Raw genomic sequence first — 19,848 nt, 5'->3', positions numbered from 1 at the left:
CTCAGTGTTTTCTCCCTCCCTTTCCTGTATGAATTAAGGATTGATCCACCAAAAATCAGGTCTGAATAGGAAGTCTTAGGTGGCTCCTGTGTCAGTTGGGGTTCTGGCAGGAAGAGAGAATTCACCCCAGATGGTTTGTCGTCAGAACCTACGTTCAGGACAGGACTACCTACTGTGGTGTGGGGAGAGCTAAGAGAGTCAGCAAGCTATGTGAGGCACCTAGACCAGTAACGACAAAACGCCCTTACTTTCCCCATAGAAGAAGGGACAAGGGGAGGAAGTAGAGTTTCTGGAGCTCAAAGAGAGCTGGGAATTACATGTAGACAGGGCTGCCCTGCTTCTCCTGGATGGTCATGGAGGAAAGCGGATCCAGCCAGAGAGTGGTCCCAGAGCACGGAAGGAGCAGGGAATAAATACCTGACATCTCTCTCTTCCCATCCTCTGCTCTCTTCTCATTGGCCTGGCTAAACTTAGAGGAAAACCAGCCCCCAAAGAGGGAATGGGAGATGGATCCCGCAGGGTTCAGCCTTCCAGGGAACAGAGCAGGAGAGAGGGGGATGAAGAGTGGATGGAAAGTGGAACTGTAATAGAATAAAAAGTAATCTCTGTGCCCAATGTGGAGCTTGAACTCCCAACCCCAAGATCAAGAGTCATATGCTCTACTGACTGAGCCAGCCAGGCACCTCATTTGGGATCCCTATGTGACCTGAGGTAGAGTGTTGAGGAAAGATTCTCTCTGGATATCTGTTCATTATATATGCATATGCATCATTGCCATAGGACGTTGCATATCATATCTAGAGATATATAATTAATATTCTAGAAAAACAAGCAAGTGCTTGCATAAATTTTCAAGTTTTGTTCTGCCCAGAGGAATTGAATGATCAAATTAAAAGCTGGGAAAAAAAATGCACATCCAACTTTTTTTTTTTTTTTTAAGATTTTATTTATTTATTTGTCAGAGAGAGAGAGAGAGAAAGCACAAGCAGGGGGAGAGGCAGGCAGAGGGAGAAGAAGGCTCCCCGCTGAGCAGGGAGCCCGAAGTGGGACTCAATCCCAGTACCCTGGGATCATGACCTGAGCCAAAGGCAGACGCTTAACCGACTGAGCCACCCAGGGATCCCTGCACATCCAACTTTATAACTAAAGAATATGAATCTGAGTAAGATTGGAGGGTTTTGTGAAGATCATGTAAAGGAGAAGAGACATAGTTAACTCTTCCCTTCTTCCACATTCTGAAAGGGAAAGCTGCAATTCAAAACTGTAATTTGTGGAAAATAATTTAAATGAAGGAAAATTAGCATATAGATGATAAGGTCTCATTTTCTACTTAATTTCTTTCTTTTTTTTTTTTTTTGATTTTTCACTTAGTTTCTAAGCGAAGAGTTAAAGCATATTTCTTCTGGCTGTGAAGATTTTTCTTTTTTTTTTTTTTTAAAGGTTTTATTTATTTATTTGAGAGAGAGAGAATAAGAGAGAGAGAGCACATGAGAGGAGGGAGGGTCAGAGGGAGAAGCAGACTCCCTGCTGAGCAGGGAGCCTGATGAAGGACTCGATCCCGGGATTTCAGGATCATGACCTGAGCTGAGGGCAGCCGCTTAACAACTGAGTCACCCAGGCGCCCTGTGAAAATTTTTCTTTTCTTTTCTTTTCTTTTTAAAGATTTTATTTATTTATTTGACAGAGAGAGACACAGTGAGAGAGGGAACACAAGCAGGGGGAGTGGGGGAGGGAGAAGCAAGCTTCCCGCGGAGCAGGGAGCCCGATGCGGGGCTCGATCCCAGGACCCTGGGACCATGACCTGAGCCGAAGGCAGACGCTTAAAGACTGAGCCACCCAGGCGCCCCGTGAAAATTTTTCTTAAAGAAGGAATAATTTGCTCTTATCAGAAAGAATGGGTATGTATACATACATTTGCCAAAAAATAGTTGCAAACTTTTCATTTTCAAGATGGAGTATAACAAGTAAAATTAAAATATTACAATGGATTAAACTGTTCTATACTAATAATTCTTTTTTTCAGCATCACTTTACATCCAAAACGGAAAAATTAACTTCTGTCCTGATAGAAATTGGCAGCACACCAATAAAAACATGTGATAACATAATTAATTGCTTTAAGGCTGTTTGACTGTGTTAGTAGCCAGGTGGAGATAAAATTATTCTCTCTGCTTTGGTAGGTTTTTTTTTTTTAAGATTTTATTTATTTGAGGGGCGCCTGGGTGGCTCAGTCGGTTAAGCGTCTCCCTTCAGCTCAGGTCATGATCCCGGGGTCCTGGGATCGAGCCCCCCATCAGGCTCCATGCTCAGAGGAGTCTGCTTCTCCCTCTCCCTCTGCCCCTCCCCCTGCTTGTGCTTGCTCTCTCTTGCTCACGCTCTCAAATAAAATCTTAAAAAAAAAAAAAGATTTTATTTATTTGAGAGAGAGCTTGAGCAAGGGGGAGAGGGAGAGGGAGAAGCAGACTCCCTGCTGAGCATGGAGACAATGGGGGGCTCCATCCCAGGACCCCAGGATCATGACCTGAGTGGAAGGCTGATGCTTAACCAACTGAGCCACCCAGATGCCCCCTTTGGTAAAGTTTTAATATGAATTTGGTTGTTATTGTTCTTTAAATTTTATGCTAAATGCTTTTAGTACAAAGTGGTATATGATAGGACTGGGATTTTTATCATTTTCCTAGTCTGAGAATTTTCTTAGAAATGTTAAAAGAATCATACACTGGTAAATTAAATATTTTTTTCCATAGAATTCTGACTTCTTTCCCTACCTTCTCTGTGTTAACGTGTTACTATAGTCATAAAACTGGGTATAAAAGTATGGCATGTTTTTAATCCATTGAAAATATTTAGTTGGCTCAGTTGGTTAAGCGACTGCCTTCGGCTCAGGTCATGGTCCTGGAGTCCTGGGATCGAGTCCCACATCGGGCTCCTGGCTCAGCGGGGAGCCTGCTTCTCCCTCTGACCCTCTCCCCTCTCGTGCTGTTTCTCTCTCTCTCTCTGACAAATAAATAAATAAAATCTTTTAAAAAAGAGAAAATATTTAGTTTTTTTCCTACTGAAGTTAAAGGACTAAATTCTGTACAGCTCTAATTTCAATGCTTGGCTTATATTTACCTTCTTCAAAACTGGTATTTAAGGATATAGAAATGTAGAGTAACTATGGGTACACAACTAGAATGTGTTAAAATATAGTGATGTCTTTTATAAATTGTTGCAAAACTGAAACAATTTTCAAGTTAAGTGGGACTATGAAATTGTTCTACTTAAATTATCTGGGTAATTAAAAAATAACATCTTTATTATGGATAAAAATCACATACCATTCAATTTATCCATTTAAAGTATACAATTCAATGGTGTTTATGTATTCGCAGAGTTGTGCAACTAGTACTATAATCAATTTTAAAACATATTCATCGTCTGAAAAAGAAATCCCATACACATCAGCAGTCACCCCCCCCCCCCCCCGCCATTTCTATCCCATTCCCTCAGCCCCTGGCAACCACTAATCTTTCCGTCTCTACAGATTTGTCTTTTCTGGACATCTTGGCAAAATATTCTTTTTTGGCAAATTTTTAAAGGTGCATTATTTCTCTGACAAATTCTAAATTTTATATTGATTTATTATATATATTTTTATTGATTTATTGTATATTGATATACATATATTTTCCTCCTCATTAACTATTGAAGCTTTGCATTAATTTAAAAGGTCATATATAAGATTTTTTTTTTAAGATTTTATTTATTTATTTAAGAGACAGAGCACTGGAGGGGAGTACGGGTGAAGGGAGAGGGAGAAGCAGACTCCCCGCTGAGCAGGGAGCCTGACACAAAGGCTAGATCCCAGGACCCTGAGATCATGACCTGAGTGTAGGTCAGACACCCAGCCAACTGTGCCACCCAGGTGTCCCATATGTAAGATTTTTCAAAAGTTTACAGTTGATCCTAGAACTGCTGTCATAAGCTGGAAATAAATGACACTAGTGGGTTTGTGTTGAGATGTAATATTGGCCCATAAAATCTAGACCCCATCAGGAGAATTTTAAACAGATAAATCAGTAAATCAAACAAAACAACTTTTATAATGTTACATGAGCCTATATTCATTCCTTCTGCTCCTGGATATTGGTGAAGAGAAATATTTATCTTGATCTGGTCCTTTTTCTTTCGTCACCCGGATCTTTGGCCCATGTCATCAGCACTGGAGAGCTGACTTTCTCATATAATGGTCTTTGTTTTTCACCAGCCTTTGCTTGACGTTGAGTTCAGACTCCTCAGTGACGTGTTTGTAAGCACTAGATCCTGCACTGTTCCACCAAAGGCTGAAGTTCAGGAAGCTCACTTGCAAAGCATTCTGCCATATGTTAACTACTGTTTGTTATTTGGGAAATTGCTTCTGTGTTTGCCTCATGTTGCTGTTCTCCCCTTTGTCATAGGGGTCTGCAGTCACTAGCAGAGGAATTGCAGCGAAAACCACGGTGATATTGAAATACCGCGGAAGGGACAGAAGACTGTGTAGATTGAAAAGCAAGGGCGTGGAGAATGGAACTCTTGGCCTGCAAAGGGCGATCAGAGCATATTGATGCATGAAGCAAAGCAGGTGAAGGACACTGGGGATATGGTAAATGCAGTGAACTAGGGAAAGCATACCCTACCTGGAGGAGAGGGTTGCTGCTGTCTGCTCCGCTCCTGGTAGTCGTGGCTGTGTGGTATCAAAGGCCCAGTGATACCTGGCTTTCAGATTTTTCAAGAAAAAGTAGAAATGCAGAGTTTTGGGTGGAATTTCCTAAGTTTTAAATATTCTCAATTAATTAATTCAGAATTATTTTACCAGTTTGTGTGCTCCACAAAATCTAAGTCAGATCCAGTCCACAGGTTGCCAGCTTTTGATCTCTGATACTGGTGAGAACACAAGCTCATAAAGAAGCCCCTTAAGAATGGCAAGATAGGAGGGTGTGGAAATACAAAAGCCAGGGGAATTGACAAGAGTAGAGTCTGGTTAACAGTCTACAAATCCAAGAGACGTCTGTTAGACAAGGACAGAATAATGTCCATTGTGTCCATTGTATTGGGAGCTTGGAAGTCATTGATAACATTTGTCAAACCTCTTCAGCTAACAGAGGAAGAGACCAAATTGCAGAGGGTTGAGGAATGAGGGAGAGGTGGGGCAGTGGAGACCCAGTGAAGATTGCTCCACAGGTTGTTTCTAGAGGGAGACACAAGAAGGCTTTTTTTTTTTTTGACCAAGGCTGAAGTTTTTTTTTTACATATGTGTTTGTGCATGTATGTGTATCATTGAATTGGGCAAGCTTTACTAATTATATTATTTCAATTTTCTATAACCTTAATTAATTAAGTTTAAGGAAGCTCTACACCCAATGTGGGGGTTGAACTCAGGACCTTGAGATCAAAAGTCGCATGCTGTACTGACTGAGCCAGCCAGGTGCCCCTCTATAACCTTATTTTTAAAAAGTTTATGAAGCATATTTATAGGCTCAGGTTAATAAAACCACCATAGAGGGAGAAATTAAAAACAATGGAGGGAGGGGCAACTGGGTGGCTCAGTCAGTTAAGTGGCTGCCTTAGGCTCAGATCATGATCTCAGGATCCTGGGACTGAGCCCTGAGTGGAGTCCCCAGGCTCCCTGCTCAGTGGGGAGTCTGCTTCTCCCCCTCCCTCATTTTTGTGTGTGTGCACGCTCTCTCTCTGTGTCAAATAAATAAAATCTTAAAAAAACAAAACAAAACAAAACAATGGAGGGAAAGCTGTTAACAAGGAATTTTCAGAGGAGATTGGGAGGGGCTGTCATGGAAAGACAGATATGAAAATGAGATTCTCTGAGATTGGAGGGAAGACAATTAGAAATGGTATGGAATCAGGCAAACTCATGGCTCATGCTGGCGGTAGGAGAAGCTGAGGTAGTTCTTTCTTCATGGCAGCAATTTTCTAGTTATGCGGATGAGATAAAGTTCACTGAAAGTGAGGAGAGTGGGAGTGGATATGTTGTTTGAGCACAGTGGTGAGGGTTTGGAAATGCCACGGAAGGGAATGGGAAGGAGAGATGTATTTTAAACATTGCCCGTGAGGCTAAAGAACCCAGTTCCCGGTTGGATCCCATACTTGTGTAGGGGCATCGATTTCTACTTTTTCAGGATTTCATTCCTTGCTCAGCAGCCTAGGTATAGGTGTGGAGAAGGTAGATTTCACTGAGCCAGTTAGGATTTTGGCCAGAGGGTGTAGGTAAATGGACAGGAATTCACAGAACCGAGGTTCTGGTGAGAGAATCATTGAGGTATTTGAAGTAGGAAACAATATGAGACTAAGAGGGAGTCAAAGAGCAGGAAGTTGAAAGAAGGCCCTTCTAGTCTTGGTTCAGACTATGAGCCTTGGGACATTGTTGTTGCTGCATTAGGATGCATCCCTTGGAGGATGTCACTTATAATTGTTTCAAGCCTGTATGTCTATTGCATGTGGTTGTTTAGATCTCCTCTCTTCTTAGAGGAGGTGGGCCAGATGAGTAGCAATTTTTGCTTTCTGTCCCATGGATAAAACTGAAGCACTACTTGAAGAAGATGATGCAGAACTCCTAGAAGTTGCCAGCAAGTGCCAGGGAAGAGAAATGGATCCAATGTCAATTTAAGGGAGGACCAGGGTTGGAAAGCCACTACTAGTCATTCAAAATTCAAGTCTCTAGGGGTGCCTGGCTGGCTCAGTTGGTAGAGCATGCAACTCTTGATTTTGGTGTTGTGAGTTCAAGCCCCACGTTGGGCTTGGAGATTACTTAAAAAAAAAAATCAAGTCTCTTCTTGATAAACTTACTTCTCGATGCATATGGCTGAAAGGGATGGTGGAGGCAAGTCCACAATTCCTAGCCAGCATAACTTAAGCCTCCCTGGGAAGATCTCCCTTAATACAGTGGAAGATGAGAATATTAGGAAGAATGTGCCTTGTGCTGTTTCCAGCTATGTGCCTTTATCACCAGTAGGCACACCCACAGCATGAGGCCACATTATATGTGAGAATCCTGTCCAGATCAGGCTGGTGAACAAGGCTGAGCATGGCTTCCCTGGAGCTCTACCAGAGTTCCATTATACATGGGTTTTCTGACTGCCTTTGGAACATCAACTAGCCAGGGTACTTGGAACTTGAAATAATTCTAGGGCAGTAGTTCTCAAACCCTAGCATGATTACGAATCCCCTGAAGAGCTTGTTAAAATGTAAATTCTTGGACTCTATCCTCCATGAATTTGGTTCAGGGGTTCTGGGGTAGAGCTCGGGAATTTGTATTTGTAACAAGTTCCCAAGTAATGTTGCTGTTGCTGGTCCAGGCCCTACACCATTTATGTAGCACCAGCTATATTTGGGGATTTTATTAACTGGGCTCTGGTTCCACATATCCAATGAATAAATTGCCTTAAGTCCATTCTGATGACTTCTCTTGGGTTTCTGATCCAGCTGAAGACTCTACCTTAGGAATTCTAGGTATTGCTGGCCTTTTGAGTAATCCAATCCTTCTGTTACCTGTTGTCATTGGGCCATAAACCCACAGCAGTCTCAAGAAACTATAGAGACTGGCATTTATGGGATGTATCATGACCACGAAATTGTCCCATCAATTATTTTTGGTGCTGAAAAAGACAGCGATCTATCAAGATTTCTTCTTCAAACTAGAAAAATATAAAGCCCCTTCTTCCTCACCAGGATTATAACTTTTCCTCTTTTTGCTTGCCTCAAATTCTTGAGAAAAGCTTATACTCATTCTTTAGCCAGAGACCTGAGTCCTTAGGAAATTAATACAAGAGGCTTTTGGTGGGAGTGTATCTGGCTTCCAACAGTATCAGTTGGTTCCTGGGCCATATTCTTAAAATAGAAAAATGACCAATTACAGCCCTGCCAGGACTACATTTGGTGTAATCCAGAGAATATGTTTTTAAGTGTCTGAAGGACTCAGCCACAGGAATCTTGATGGTACCAGCCAAGATATCTGAGGTCCAAGGATGGCAAAACCCAGGGACCATTCAGTACTCATGGGGGGATTCCAGCTAAATAGAAGCTGGGATTTGGACATGTCTGGGCAGGTCTGCTGAATATGCAGGGCAGGCATGCCTGGAGTCTATTTACATGACAACTTTTGGCTGAAGAATGACTGTATGCTGATCTGAATGGAAAGTGGAGTGGGAAGAACAGAAATGTGTCTGTCTTAGGACCCAGGTTTTGATAAATGTTCCATCATAAATGAGTTTATTAATTAAATAATATATCATCTTTTTGTTTCTCGGAATTATACAATTTGCATTAAGATAGCTCATTACTATTTTTAGGAATCTGTAGTCCTTGTGTAGGAAATCATATCAAAATGAAAGAAGATTGATTTAATTGGCTGCCTGGGATTATATTGGGTGTGTGAGAAAAGGACAAAAGACATTTTTTTTTAAAGATTTTATTTATTTATCTGAGAGAGAGAGAATGAGAGAGAGAGAGCTCATGAGAGGGGGGAGGGCCAGAGGGAGAAGCAGGCTCCCTGCTGAGCAGGAAGCCCGATGCAGGACTTTCTCCTAGGACTCCAGGATCATGACCTGAGCCGAAGGCAGTCACTTAACCAACTGAGCCACCCAGGCATCCCCAAAAGATGTATTTTGTGGCTTTGGAAATATTGGTGGATTAGTGGATTTTTAAAAAATTTCCATAGGAAATAATATATTTAAACTTGTTTTTTTTTTTTAAGATTCTCTTTATTTATTTGAGAAAGAGAGAGAGAGAATGAAAGCACGAGCTGGGGGAGAGGCAGAGGGAGAAGCAGACTCCCCCTTGAGCAGCCAGACGTGGGGGCTTGATCCCAGGACCCTGAGATAATGACCCAAGCTGAAGGCAGATGCTTAACCGACTGAGCTACCCAGGCACCCCTAAACTTGTTATTTTGAATTGTGTACTCTTGGTATAGCACCTACAATGTTGTGAATTTTGTTAAATATTAACATGGCTAAAATACTTTAAAATTATATATTTACCTTCCATTTAAAAACTGTTCACAATTGTGCTTCTGGTCTTGATTGGTGCCATTCCTCATTCATTTGCATTTTCAGGATAGAGTTTGGTTGATGAGCCACACTTCCACCTTTGTTTTTCTTTAATTAATAACAATTTTTATTATTATTATTTTTTAAGATTTTATTTATTTACTTGACAGAGAGAGACACAGCGAGAGAGGGAACACAAGCAGTGGGAGTGGGAGAGGGAGAAGCAGGCTTCCCGCGGAGCAGGGAGCCCGATGCAGGGCTCCATCCCAGGACCCTGGGATCATGACCCGAGCTGAAGGCAGGCACTTAACGACTGAGCCACCCAGGTGCCCCAATTAATAACAATTATTATAATCTTAGAGGGTACTCATTTACGGACTTTTTTTAATGTGCCAGGCACCCATCTAAGCATTTTACACATCTTTTCTCTTTCAGCATTATGAGGGAGACACTTTTATTATCCTGACTATTTACATGGGGAAACTGAGGCACAGAGTGATTAAATTACTTGTGCAAATAATATATAGCAAGCAGTGGAAAAAACCAGGGCTTTAGGGCATTTACAGTGTTTTAGTAAAGTTACTAATCACTCTAAATTTTAAGATGATTATAGAAAAGAAAAGGCTGTGTCTCAGTTTGGGTATGGTATAGGTGCCATGGACTCTCTCATTGCCAATTTTGGTTCTTCAAGTAGCCTTGGTAAAGTCACTGGAATTATTTTCCAGAGACTTATGGTCATAGAAAAGATTTTTTTAAATGACTCTAATATTTCCGTTGCTTTCCTAGAGAATGCAAGAAGCAGTCTACTGTGTACCTCTCCTTGAGAAGGACTTTTTAGATTTTTAAACTTTTTATTTGGATATAATTTCAAACTTACAAGTTGCAAAAGTAAAGAGAGCATTAAAAATACCCATATACCTTTTACTCAAATTCACTTATTGTTAACATTTTATCTAATTTTTTTTATCATTTGTGTGCTTTCTCAGAATACATATGGGGAAAAAACCATAACGTTATATTTTTTCTTTCTAAATCCTCTAAGGGTAAGTTACACTTTTTGGCCCTTTCTCTATAATATCTTAGTGTGTATTTCCTAAGTGTAGGTATAGTCTCTTTTGTGACCACATTACAGTAGTTAATTTCAGTAAATTCAACAGTAATTCAATACTTTAATCTATGGACAGTATTCCAATTTGTCAATTGGCCCTTTAATGTTATTTATAGGATTTTCTTCCTTGGGTACAGGATGCAGTCTAAGCTCAGTTACTGCATTTAGCTGTCACATTTGAGAGTAATTCTGATTATGCCAGATTTCATTTTTGCTATAGTCTAGAAGCCATACTCATACAGTATATAAAAATCTTAATTTAGGTGGACATCTGATGATCTGATGATGAAAATTAGACTTCTGATAGATTTTTTCATTATTACTTGATATCTTATAATTTCTAATGATGATTAGGATTTGGTCATACTAATTAAAACTAGTTTTAATTAGTTAGCTAGTTACTAGTAACTGTTTCTATGATATTGTACGCATAAGTGAATTAGACTTTTTTTTTAAAGACTTTTTGAATCATAGTTGAACTTCTAACAATAGCCTCATGATGTTAATCTAATTTTAATTTTAGAAGAGACTTCTATTTTTTGGTTCTAATTAATCGAATTCAGGATTACTGGAAAAGTAGGGAACTCCCAAGAAGGAAAATGAGATACTGTCTAGTGTGTAAGAGGAAAGACTGATGCTGACAAATATAAAATAAAAAATTTTGAATAATCAGGATGTTGTTTAAAAGGCAAGCTGTTGATTTTATCACTCCCCCTTACTAAGACACACATGGGTCCCTGTTAAATCTGATGTTTTTACTCTGATCGTCAATGGCAGCTTTAAAATGTCTGTAGCATCCCACGACGAAGTCACAAATCAATTCCAGGAAGGGCTGTGAAACCAAATCTGCTGCTCTTTCCTTTCCCAAGAGCCCATCCCTAGTGGCCGCCAGTAGCTTCTGGGCACTGGAGAAGTTATGACCCTTGTCTTCCCCAGGGTTAATGGCAGTCTGTTTGTCTTCTGCAACTCCCTTTCACCTTTCTCTGGGAAGCTGGGGCTGAAGGCAAACAGGTTCCCAATCATTATTTAAACTACTCCCTATCTAAGAGGCCCCTCGTCCTCCACCAAATTTGGTGACCACAGTTGAGAGCCAAGAGTCCCCTACAATCATTTTTAATAGTTGTATTAGAGAGGGTTTTCAGAAGAGACAAAATTTTTAAAAAGATCTTGGGTCATGGTTTTGAAAGAAAGATCCTATCTATTAGTTGAGCAATGTTGGCAATATTGACTGTTCTTTGCTCTTTCCCTCCCACAGACCCAGTCCTCATTTCTTTGCATCTTTCATTCCTTTGATATTTTTAATATACTTAGGCAATGAATTAGCACTCATTGAATTGGACAATTTGTATTATCTAGTTTTGCATTATTATGTATTACAGGGACTAGGCTCTAATAATGTGACTTGGCTCTTAATGTAACCTGCAAAATATTGACACACATTCTCTTGAGGGTCATTACATAATCCCGATGAACCATGGAGGTCATTGTGGAAATCCACTTCTGCCCCATCCTCACTCCGAGTCCCTAGAATTCCAACCCTGTAATGCCTATTTCTGTACTTGATATTCTGATTTCTAGAATGTGCTTGTCAAGTATTAGTCTATTTTCACTTTTCCTTGTGATGTGCTTTGTTTTTTAAAGATCTAAGATCCATTTCATTTACATGAAGGAAGATAAAGGGTTCCCCTGGCTATGGAGAGGAGCTTACAAAAGGACAGCAAAGCTGATGGTGTTTTTAGGTATGCAGTCACTCCTGCAGAGGGGTTGCTGGACCTCAGATCCTTTTATTTTTCAGACTCCACTGAAGTGATTGGTAATTTACCTCAGTTTGGAGCTCACTCTACTTTTCAGCAAATGTATCATACACACTTTAACTCAAAAGCCCCAACAACTTCTTCCACATATCAACAAGTGAGACCATTGGCTTTTTAAAATTTTTTTATTTTTTCACTCATCATTTATTTACAAATACACATTATAACTTTTATATACATTGCACATTTACATGGTAGAAAAGTACAAAACTATATATTTAAATGAATTTATATTTAACTTGCCATGTTTGAAAATATAAAATTGCATCAGAAAAAAGTATGAAAAGCAAGAAACTTGAACTGATAAAGCTTTGATATAACTTTTAGTGACACACTGTTTGAAAAAGAACTTTCTGGAGGTACAGCACACTAGCTTAAAGGAAACACCTAACAAAAGGTTTAATGTACAGCATTCCCTTCCTTCAGTCTCCAGATACCCATATCACTCAATTTCTTTGGATTTGTAACATCTTAAAAGTATATTCTGAGAATTCTAACATTACTATCACCCTTTCTCTCACAAATCATGACAAGAGAGCGGAACTAGGAGTTTCCTCAAAGATGTATCCTCTGTACCTTCTAGTTGAGTCAGTTATCACGCCTTTTGGTCAGTCAAGATTCCTTGTAAACAAAACCCGAGGGATCATGTATGTACAGAACAGGCAGCAGAGAATCCAATAAATAAACATGACAGAAACTGACATGCAAGTTTGTTAAAGTGGGAAAGAGTCTAATAACAGTGAACTGAAGGGAGACAGATGAGTGAGTGAATAGTCAGGAATGGACTTAAATGGTTTACAAGGAAAAAAAAAAGCTTTTACTTTACAAGCAAGAGACCTCACAATAAATAACAACTGCTCTTCCTTTCACGAATAAATTTCTTCAAAAACAAGGTGTACAGTCAACCAGACATTTTATGTATAAATTATAAAACATGACACAGTATAAATAAATGTCTACAAGTCTCAACTATGGGCCTCATCCAGTAGACCTCACAATGACTGCCTCTCCGGGACCAATGAGTAACAAGGTGGCCTGGGAGAGAGCTCTAGGACAAAAGTCCTTTATGTATAGTTTTCCCCCCAAATAAATAAGCATACACTTATTTACAGTATGGACAATATATTTTTTTTCTTTTTTCTCCCCCCCTCTTTTTTTTGTTTTTGCCAAAGGCTATGTGAACACTGAACACTGGTGGAGGGTTTACCACTCTAGAATGGAAGATATAGGAAAGCTGTAGTCCTGGTCTTCATCTTCCTCTTCTTCCTCGGTATCTTCCGAAATGGCTAGATGGGGGAATACAGGGGAGCTGTTGTTTAAATACGGACAACAACAGCGCAGAAGCAGCTCAGTGTATGTTTTCAAAGCCCTCTGATACAGCCATATTACAGCGTTGCATTTTTATGTGACTTGCAGTGAGATGCTTTGTTTTTGGCATCTGCTGTTATGCAATAAGTTTAAAAAAAATTTTTTTGTTTTAAACATAATCTATGAAGTCAAAAACTGCAGAAAGTTCTGAAGAATCAATGGCTCAGGTTTTACGGGCAGATTCCTGAAATTAGATAAAAAGCGCTCTTGTGTTCTAGGTATAACTGCTTTGGGTCCTTAATTCAGAGTTAGTAGAGGCAACTGCGAAAAGCAGCCGCCTGTGTGTGATCACAGAAAGCTGTCTTTGAAAAAGAGAAAAAAAGACTTTTGAAGCAGTTAGTTTAGATTCAAGTGTTAATAAAGCAAACGGCAAAGCACATGACTAAAGCCAAAGAATTAGGGGCAAATGACTAGAAGTAGGTTTTTAGAGGCAAGCCCGTTGATGATCACTGGACAAGTCCTAAAGCCAGAAACATTCCAGGGACATTTTTCTGTGGACCACTGAACTGCTGGTGAAATTTAGCAGTTACCTAATTTAAAGAGAAATGGGCTTCTATTGGAGGGTTTTTGTGCTTTTTACGTCTCCATTCCCTAGGGCTTGCCTGGGAAAGCCTCAAATGGCAGCAAGGTTAAAATCGCACTTACAGTTGCAAGATCCGGAGTGCTTTACTTCCAGCAGCACCCCCGAGGAGCAGGAAGCTTCCTTCATGGCACACTCACTGGCGTAAGTGGTATTGTCGCTGGCACAGACAGGCTCCTCAGACTTACTCTCAGGGCACAGCTCATTGCAGAGGGAACACCGGCCTCTGCCAACCTTGAAATCCCATAAACACTTCTTTCCACCGGTGCACTGGATATCTTCACAGGACTTTGCTTCTAGGATATAATACGCCTGGGATGAGTAAATTGATTTCCCCTTTTCCCCATTTCTCCCTTACTTTAGTCCCCTGTCAATAAACACCAACTCACTAATAGGATAATGGAGGCATTATGCAAAAATGCTTGATTATAAAACTGAAACTCAAATGCACATGTTTCCTACATACCCTATTAGTACACGAAAATAGTATTTCTGGGGAACAGGTTATCACAGTATTCTTGAATTAAAAATGTATTTATTTCCCACAAGTAGGATCTTTTGAAAAATAAAAATTCCATCAGTTATTAGAATCTGGTAACAGATTTTAGGAACTGTTAAGCAATTATTTCTTGCTTCCAGCAAGTCTAGCACCTAAAATATGTGTAAAATTGAATGAGTTCTAAGTTTCCTAAGACAGAAAATTGTTTCCTGTTTCTTGCTGGCATTTCAACATATATGCCAATGCTTCTGGAAGGTAACTGTTTTCTTGAAGAATGCTGTGGTTACCACAGTTTACCCAAACTGGGGAGTATTTCTCCCTTTGGTGAAACCATGCATTATGGAGAGGCCTTAGGCTTATTCATTGATTAACTCCACGGTTTTAACACTACAACTAGCCTTTCTGATCCTGTTTCCATTTTTCCTTCCTTAATCCAGAATACCTACTGATACACTTTCCCTCATAGGCTAATCCAATCGATCTGCCCAGGAGGCAGGTAGCCTTTCTCAGGTGACAGGCACTGGAGTAGGTCACTCCATCGTTCCCACAGAGATACTGTTCAGAGGAAGTGGGCTCTGGGCAAATCCGGTTACATGTCACACAGTAGGCATTATTAGTCTGGTCCACCACGCATGTGGAGCTGCCTGGACAGAAAACATCCCGACATGTCTCTGAAATAAAGAGGGAAACACACATCAATGATAGGCGCTTCCTGCCCTGAGGGAGTGAGCATTTGGTATTATCAAGGAAGTCATAAAGGGGAAGTACCCAGCTTTTCAAAAAGCACTTTGGGAGCCTTGTGGTTTTCAAGAGAAAATCTACGACTCTAGGTCGATCCCCTCAGTGTTCTTATGAAGTCTTCAGAATATAAAAAAGGGTTACTTTATTTTGCATCATCATTATTGTTAGGCTCTTAGAGTGGACTATACCGTCCCTCAGGGGTCTTCCAGTGGGTTCACCTCAGGGGGGAAAGCTGTAGGAGGGGAGCCAGGTCGGACCTACTTTTACATTTGCCCTGGTACTGGACTTCCAGTTCCGGCTGCTCTTTACATCTGGCCTTGAGGAGCGCACACTCATTGCGGTAGGTTTTCCCATCCAGCCCACACACTGGGCCCTTCCAGGTGATGTTGGAACAATCTGGGGCACAGACGCAGCGGGGTTTGTTCTTCTTGTTCATTCGGCATTTTTTCCCGGGACCACAGTCCACGTTCTCGCAGGTCTCTACGAGGTGGAAAGAGGCATGGATCAAAACCAGGGCCAGGCAGTAGGCAGGTCAGCCAGGAGGGCTGTGGAGGCCTGGTACCACCCTGTGGCCAAGAGTTCCACCAGAGGGGTCCAGCTCTCTCCTGGAAGTTGCGGAGGGGGTGGGGGTGGGGGGGGCAGTGGCCTGCACCCTAGACCCAATCCCTCTCGAATAGGGCGAGTGTGCTGGCTTCACCACCGCACTTGGCTAGGAAGTCGGGAACCTCTGGGAACCGTGTTTTGCCTGTAGTGTGTAACAGGCAAGATTCAACCAGAAAGGCTTACAGGGACTGGGGGAAGATGGAACCCGCGAACAAAACTCTCCTAGTCCCAAACCCCAGCTGGGCAATGGGGAGGGTGAGGATAAGACGCCCTCTACCGAGGGCCTGACAACCGGGGAGGAAGAGTCCTACCTTTACAGGGGATGCAGTTGGGGGCGCCCCCATTGAAAATCATCCACTTGAAGAGCGTGTTGTCATTTACATCCTCCTCGGTCCACGAGGTGCTCAGGCGGCCAGTGCTGCAGCACTCCTCCTTGCTCAGTTCTGTCTTGTACAGGACCTGGCAGCGGCCGTTCTTTGCTTGGCGGAGCCAGCAATTTCCAGCTGCGAGGAGACAGGGGTGGGAGGTGGGTGAGAGAGAGGCAGGGGAGGGGGAGGGAGGCGGCGAGCCTGCGAGGGAAGGAGACCCAGCAGGGATGGGGAGGGAGTGAGTGTGGAGGAGTAGAGAGAGACGGGAGAGAAAAGCAGAAAATAAATCGAAGGGAGTGAAGAGGTGGGGGAAGGCAGGGGGAAAAATCCGGCTGAAGAGGTGGGAGGTGGGTGAGGGGGAAGCAAGGCGAGAGCGAGAAGCCAGAGCGCCCCAGCCATATCAATGTCAGTTACCAGTGACCCAGACACAACACGTGCAGCTTGCATTGACTTTTACTAGACTGTTTACTTTTATTCGTCCCATTTCATAACCTGCAGCGACTCGAAGGGCAGATTAAAGAACCTGACAAAAACAGGATGCGACGGATGTTTTTACATGTCGGTTTCATGTAGGCGGTACGGGTATTATTTGTGACAGGGGTTAAGAAAGTAGGAGAACTTGAGAGAGAGGGAGAAAGAGAAGAGAAGGAGACCGACACAGACACACACAACAGGAATAGATCAAGCACAAGGCACTTGTGAAAAATGAAAGCAAAAAAGCAACCGGGCCCTGCCCGGAGCTGAGCTGCCCTGTGCGGCCTCGAGGCGCAGCCCGCCCGCCAGCCGGCCCGGCCCGTTTTGCAATCCGCCAGACCCAGAGGACGCCCGCGGCCACCGCGATCTTTCGAAATCTCCGAGGGCTGCTTTCCCCGGCGCCCACGTCCGCGGCACCTAGGCAGCGCCTCGCCCCGAAAGGCGGGCAACTCAGAGTAGTGCGGTGCCGACGGCGAGGGGGCAGTGCCCAGGGGGACAGTTTACAACACACTCAAAACGTTAACGCTAAAGCAGGGGAAGTTACAGGTCTGTCTCAACAAAAGTGTAGGGGAAAAAAGAGAAGGGGGAGGCTTCCTACTATTTCACGGTAATATACACCTATCTCATACCTACCGAGAAATCTCTGCAAGTAATTTCCCCTTCTTCCTCCCCCCTTTTCATGTTAGGATTTTGGTCAGGAAGACTTCTTATGAATCATCTATATAATCTGAACAATAATTGGACCGCAAGCTGCTATTATTATTATTAAAAAAAAAAACTGTGCCCAAAGACTAATTGAAATAAATTTAATAACCCCCCCCAAACTTTAGAAATTTGCTCTTAATACATCTCGGAATTTAAATAAGTTGTGAGCTCCTCGCTGTTCTACATAAAGTTAGTCGGAGGAATGAGGCACAGAAGAAAAAATTAAAACTCAAAACACACCGGGGTAAATTTTTTTTTTTTTTTTTGCGGGGTTTGGGGGGAGGGGGTTGGAAGAAGCATCCACTAGGCAGAAAGCTACTCTTCCCTCTAAAATTTTCAGCACCCACATCTCCAAGTTTGGGCAAAGTTGCTGAAACCACGTCCCCCAGCCACCAAAGAAATTTCAGTATCTCCCCCCATCCCCCAGTCATTTTTTAAAAGTATCCAAAAGACGTAGGAGGGAAAGAGGTTAGTTAGATTGTAAATGGATCGACTGAAATCTCCAGGCTACTGATGCTTGTCCCCTTCTTCAGAGCCAAAATAGGGGAGATAACATCTAAACCGATTATGTCCAGAACTTGGAGCATCTAACCCTAACTACTGAGAGAGACTCGAGCTTACTGCCTTTCCTTACTCGAGCTCCAAACTCGGCTGGCAGTCCTGAAGTGTCACTGCCTTCAGTTTTCCCACTCCGCTCCATCCTGGAGTCGCTAAGTTGGTCCAACATCTTCCGAGAGCAGCGTTGCTTAGAACAGACCCAGCGCGGACCACAGAAAAGTACAAACCCCTGCCCGCAGCCGGGCCTCCCCGCGCATCCCCCCTCGCTTACCCTGGGCGCTGCGGTCCTCCATGAACTGGCAGAGCAGCAGCAGCAGGAGGCAAAGCCCGCCGGGCTGGTGCCTGGGACCGACCATCCTGGGGGCAGACGCGGGGCGAGGAGCGCGGCGGCGCGGGGAGCGGGCGCTGCGGCGGGTGACTCGGGCGAGCGGCGCGCGTCGCAAAGGCGAGCGGCGGAGGGCGCAGCGATCCCGGCGCAGCCCCGCGCTCGCCGCCGGCCGCCCGCGCGATTCAATGGACGTCAGAAGCCGGGCGCAGCCGCGCTTTAAATCTAGACGGGGGTCTCCGCGGTTTGCGGTGGGCGGTCTCCCAGTGTGTGGGGCAGTGGGAGGGCGGCCGCGAGCAAGGGTGTGCGCGGCTCCTTGGGGGTGGGGAGCTTTTAAAAGTTCAGTGTGAATCAGGTGACATTTCCCACCTTCTGGAAACCCTTCCCAATTATCTGTTGGAGGTGCCCGAAATCAAAGCGGCAGGAGGGGAATCGCCGAGTTCTTATTTGCGTAGGAGGGAGAGGGAGGGGGAAGGCGGAGGGGCGGGGGGTGGGGGCGACGCTTCGGGGGTGGGGAGTGGGGAAGAACACCCACTTCAAGTCCTGCACGCCGCCGCTCGCAGGCAACGCCGGCGCGCCCGGGGTGGCGGGTGTGTGAGTGTGTGAGTGTGTGTGTGTGTATGTGTGTGTGAGAGAGAGAGGGGGGCGCGGTGGGGGCGCTGGAGGAGGAGGCGGCGGGCGGAGCGGGTGTGTGTGGGGGGGAAACCCGGGAGTTTGTCTCTGCTCCATCGCTCCTCGGCTCCAGAAAGACTTTGCAAACGCCCCGAGAGCCCGGAGCTGCTGAAATAGCCCGCTCGCGGGCGGGTCGGAGCGCGCTGGCCCCGGCGCTTCGCCGGGGCGCGCGGCGGTTTTAGGCCCCCGCAGCCCCGGCGCGGGACCGGCGAGGTTTTGTGTCTGGGTCTGTGCTTGCCTGACGTTGCGGCCACCCCCAGCCCAGAGTTGGGGTTATGAACCCCCGCCCCGGCGCCTTCCACCTTGGCTGAGAGGGGCCGAGATGCGGCCCTTGGTCTCGACGAGTCACAAGAAAAAAAAATGTTTAACACCTCAGGCCCAGCCTTCCCCCCCACCTCGCCGTCACAGTCTCGCCCTCTCCCTTTCTTTTCTCCCCTTTCACTTCGCGGCGTCTGGAGTCGGAGCCCGGAGCGGGGGCGCCGACGTAGGCGGTCTGCCCCCCCCCCCCCCCGGCTCGGAGACTCCCCAGTTTCTGTCCTGTGTGTCTCTGTCGGTCTCTCCCAGTCTCCTCGGCTCGCGCTCTCTCTCGCTCGCTCGCGCGCTCTCTCTCTCCCCGTTCGCGGAATAAAAAAGATTGCAACATCGATAATGAACTTCTGTAGCCTCAGTTTATTAAGCACAGTGCCTGGCATTCTTCGCTGAAAGTTGGCGGGTCTCTCATTTATAACATTTTTGGCACCGCTGAATGAAACTGAGGAGGCGATATTTCCTTTTATATAAAACGATTACTTCACGGAAAATGCTATATTGTTTATTCCAAAGCTGCCTTTTAAATTTCCATTCTTTTCGCTTCTGGAGCCCGAAGGACAACAGACAGCGAAGTATGCAGACTAAATTCTTGGATATTCGCAGGTCACTGAGATTTGTTCTACGGATTTCAAATCCGCCCCTCTTCGCCCTCCCTCAAGCCTCCCCCCGCCAGACCGCCCCCCCATTCCTCCTCTCGCCCTCCC

General features: G+C 44.0%; 1 protein-coding gene across 3 annotated transcripts; it reads right to left on the bottom strand.

Annotated features, from left to right (window-relative positions):
* Positions 1-11,929: 11,929 nt before the first annotated feature.
* Positions 11,930-18,604, bottom strand: LOC118006749 (follistatin). 3 transcript variants are annotated; one of them, XM_034999514.1, is made up of 6 exons: positions 18,110-18,604; positions 16,045-16,236; positions 15,392-15,610; positions 14,836-15,060; positions 13,956-14,183; positions 11,930-13,228 (listed from the first exon to the last, which is right to left on the bottom strand). In XM_034999514.1, the coding sequence occupies exons 1-6, from the start codon at positions 18,192-18,194 to the stop codon at positions 13,146-13,148; spliced, it is 1,032 nt and encodes a 343-aa protein (XP_034855405.1). In that variant the 5' UTR covers positions 18,195-18,604; the 3' UTR covers positions 11,930-13,145. The 3 variants fall into 3 exon arrangements, with proteins under 3 accessions (XP_034855405.1, XP_034855406.1, XP_034855404.1); XM_034999515.1 differs by having other exon boundaries at positions 11,930-13,494; positions 13,956-14,186; positions 18,110-18,602; XM_034999513.1 differs by having other exon boundaries at positions 13,956-14,186; positions 18,110-18,602.
* Between the last annotated feature and the right edge of the window lie 1,244 nt (positions 18,605-19,848).

Source organism: Mirounga leonina, unplaced genomic scaffold (genome assembly GCF_011800145.1).
Source record: "Mirounga leonina isolate KUSES-001 unplaced genomic scaffold, KU_Mleo_1.0 Mir_99, whole genome shotgun sequence".
Taxonomy (NCBI): Eukaryota; Metazoa; Chordata; class Mammalia; order Carnivora; family Phocidae; genus Mirounga; species Mirounga leonina.
This window is presented reverse-complemented; position numbering and strand designations above follow the sequence as displayed.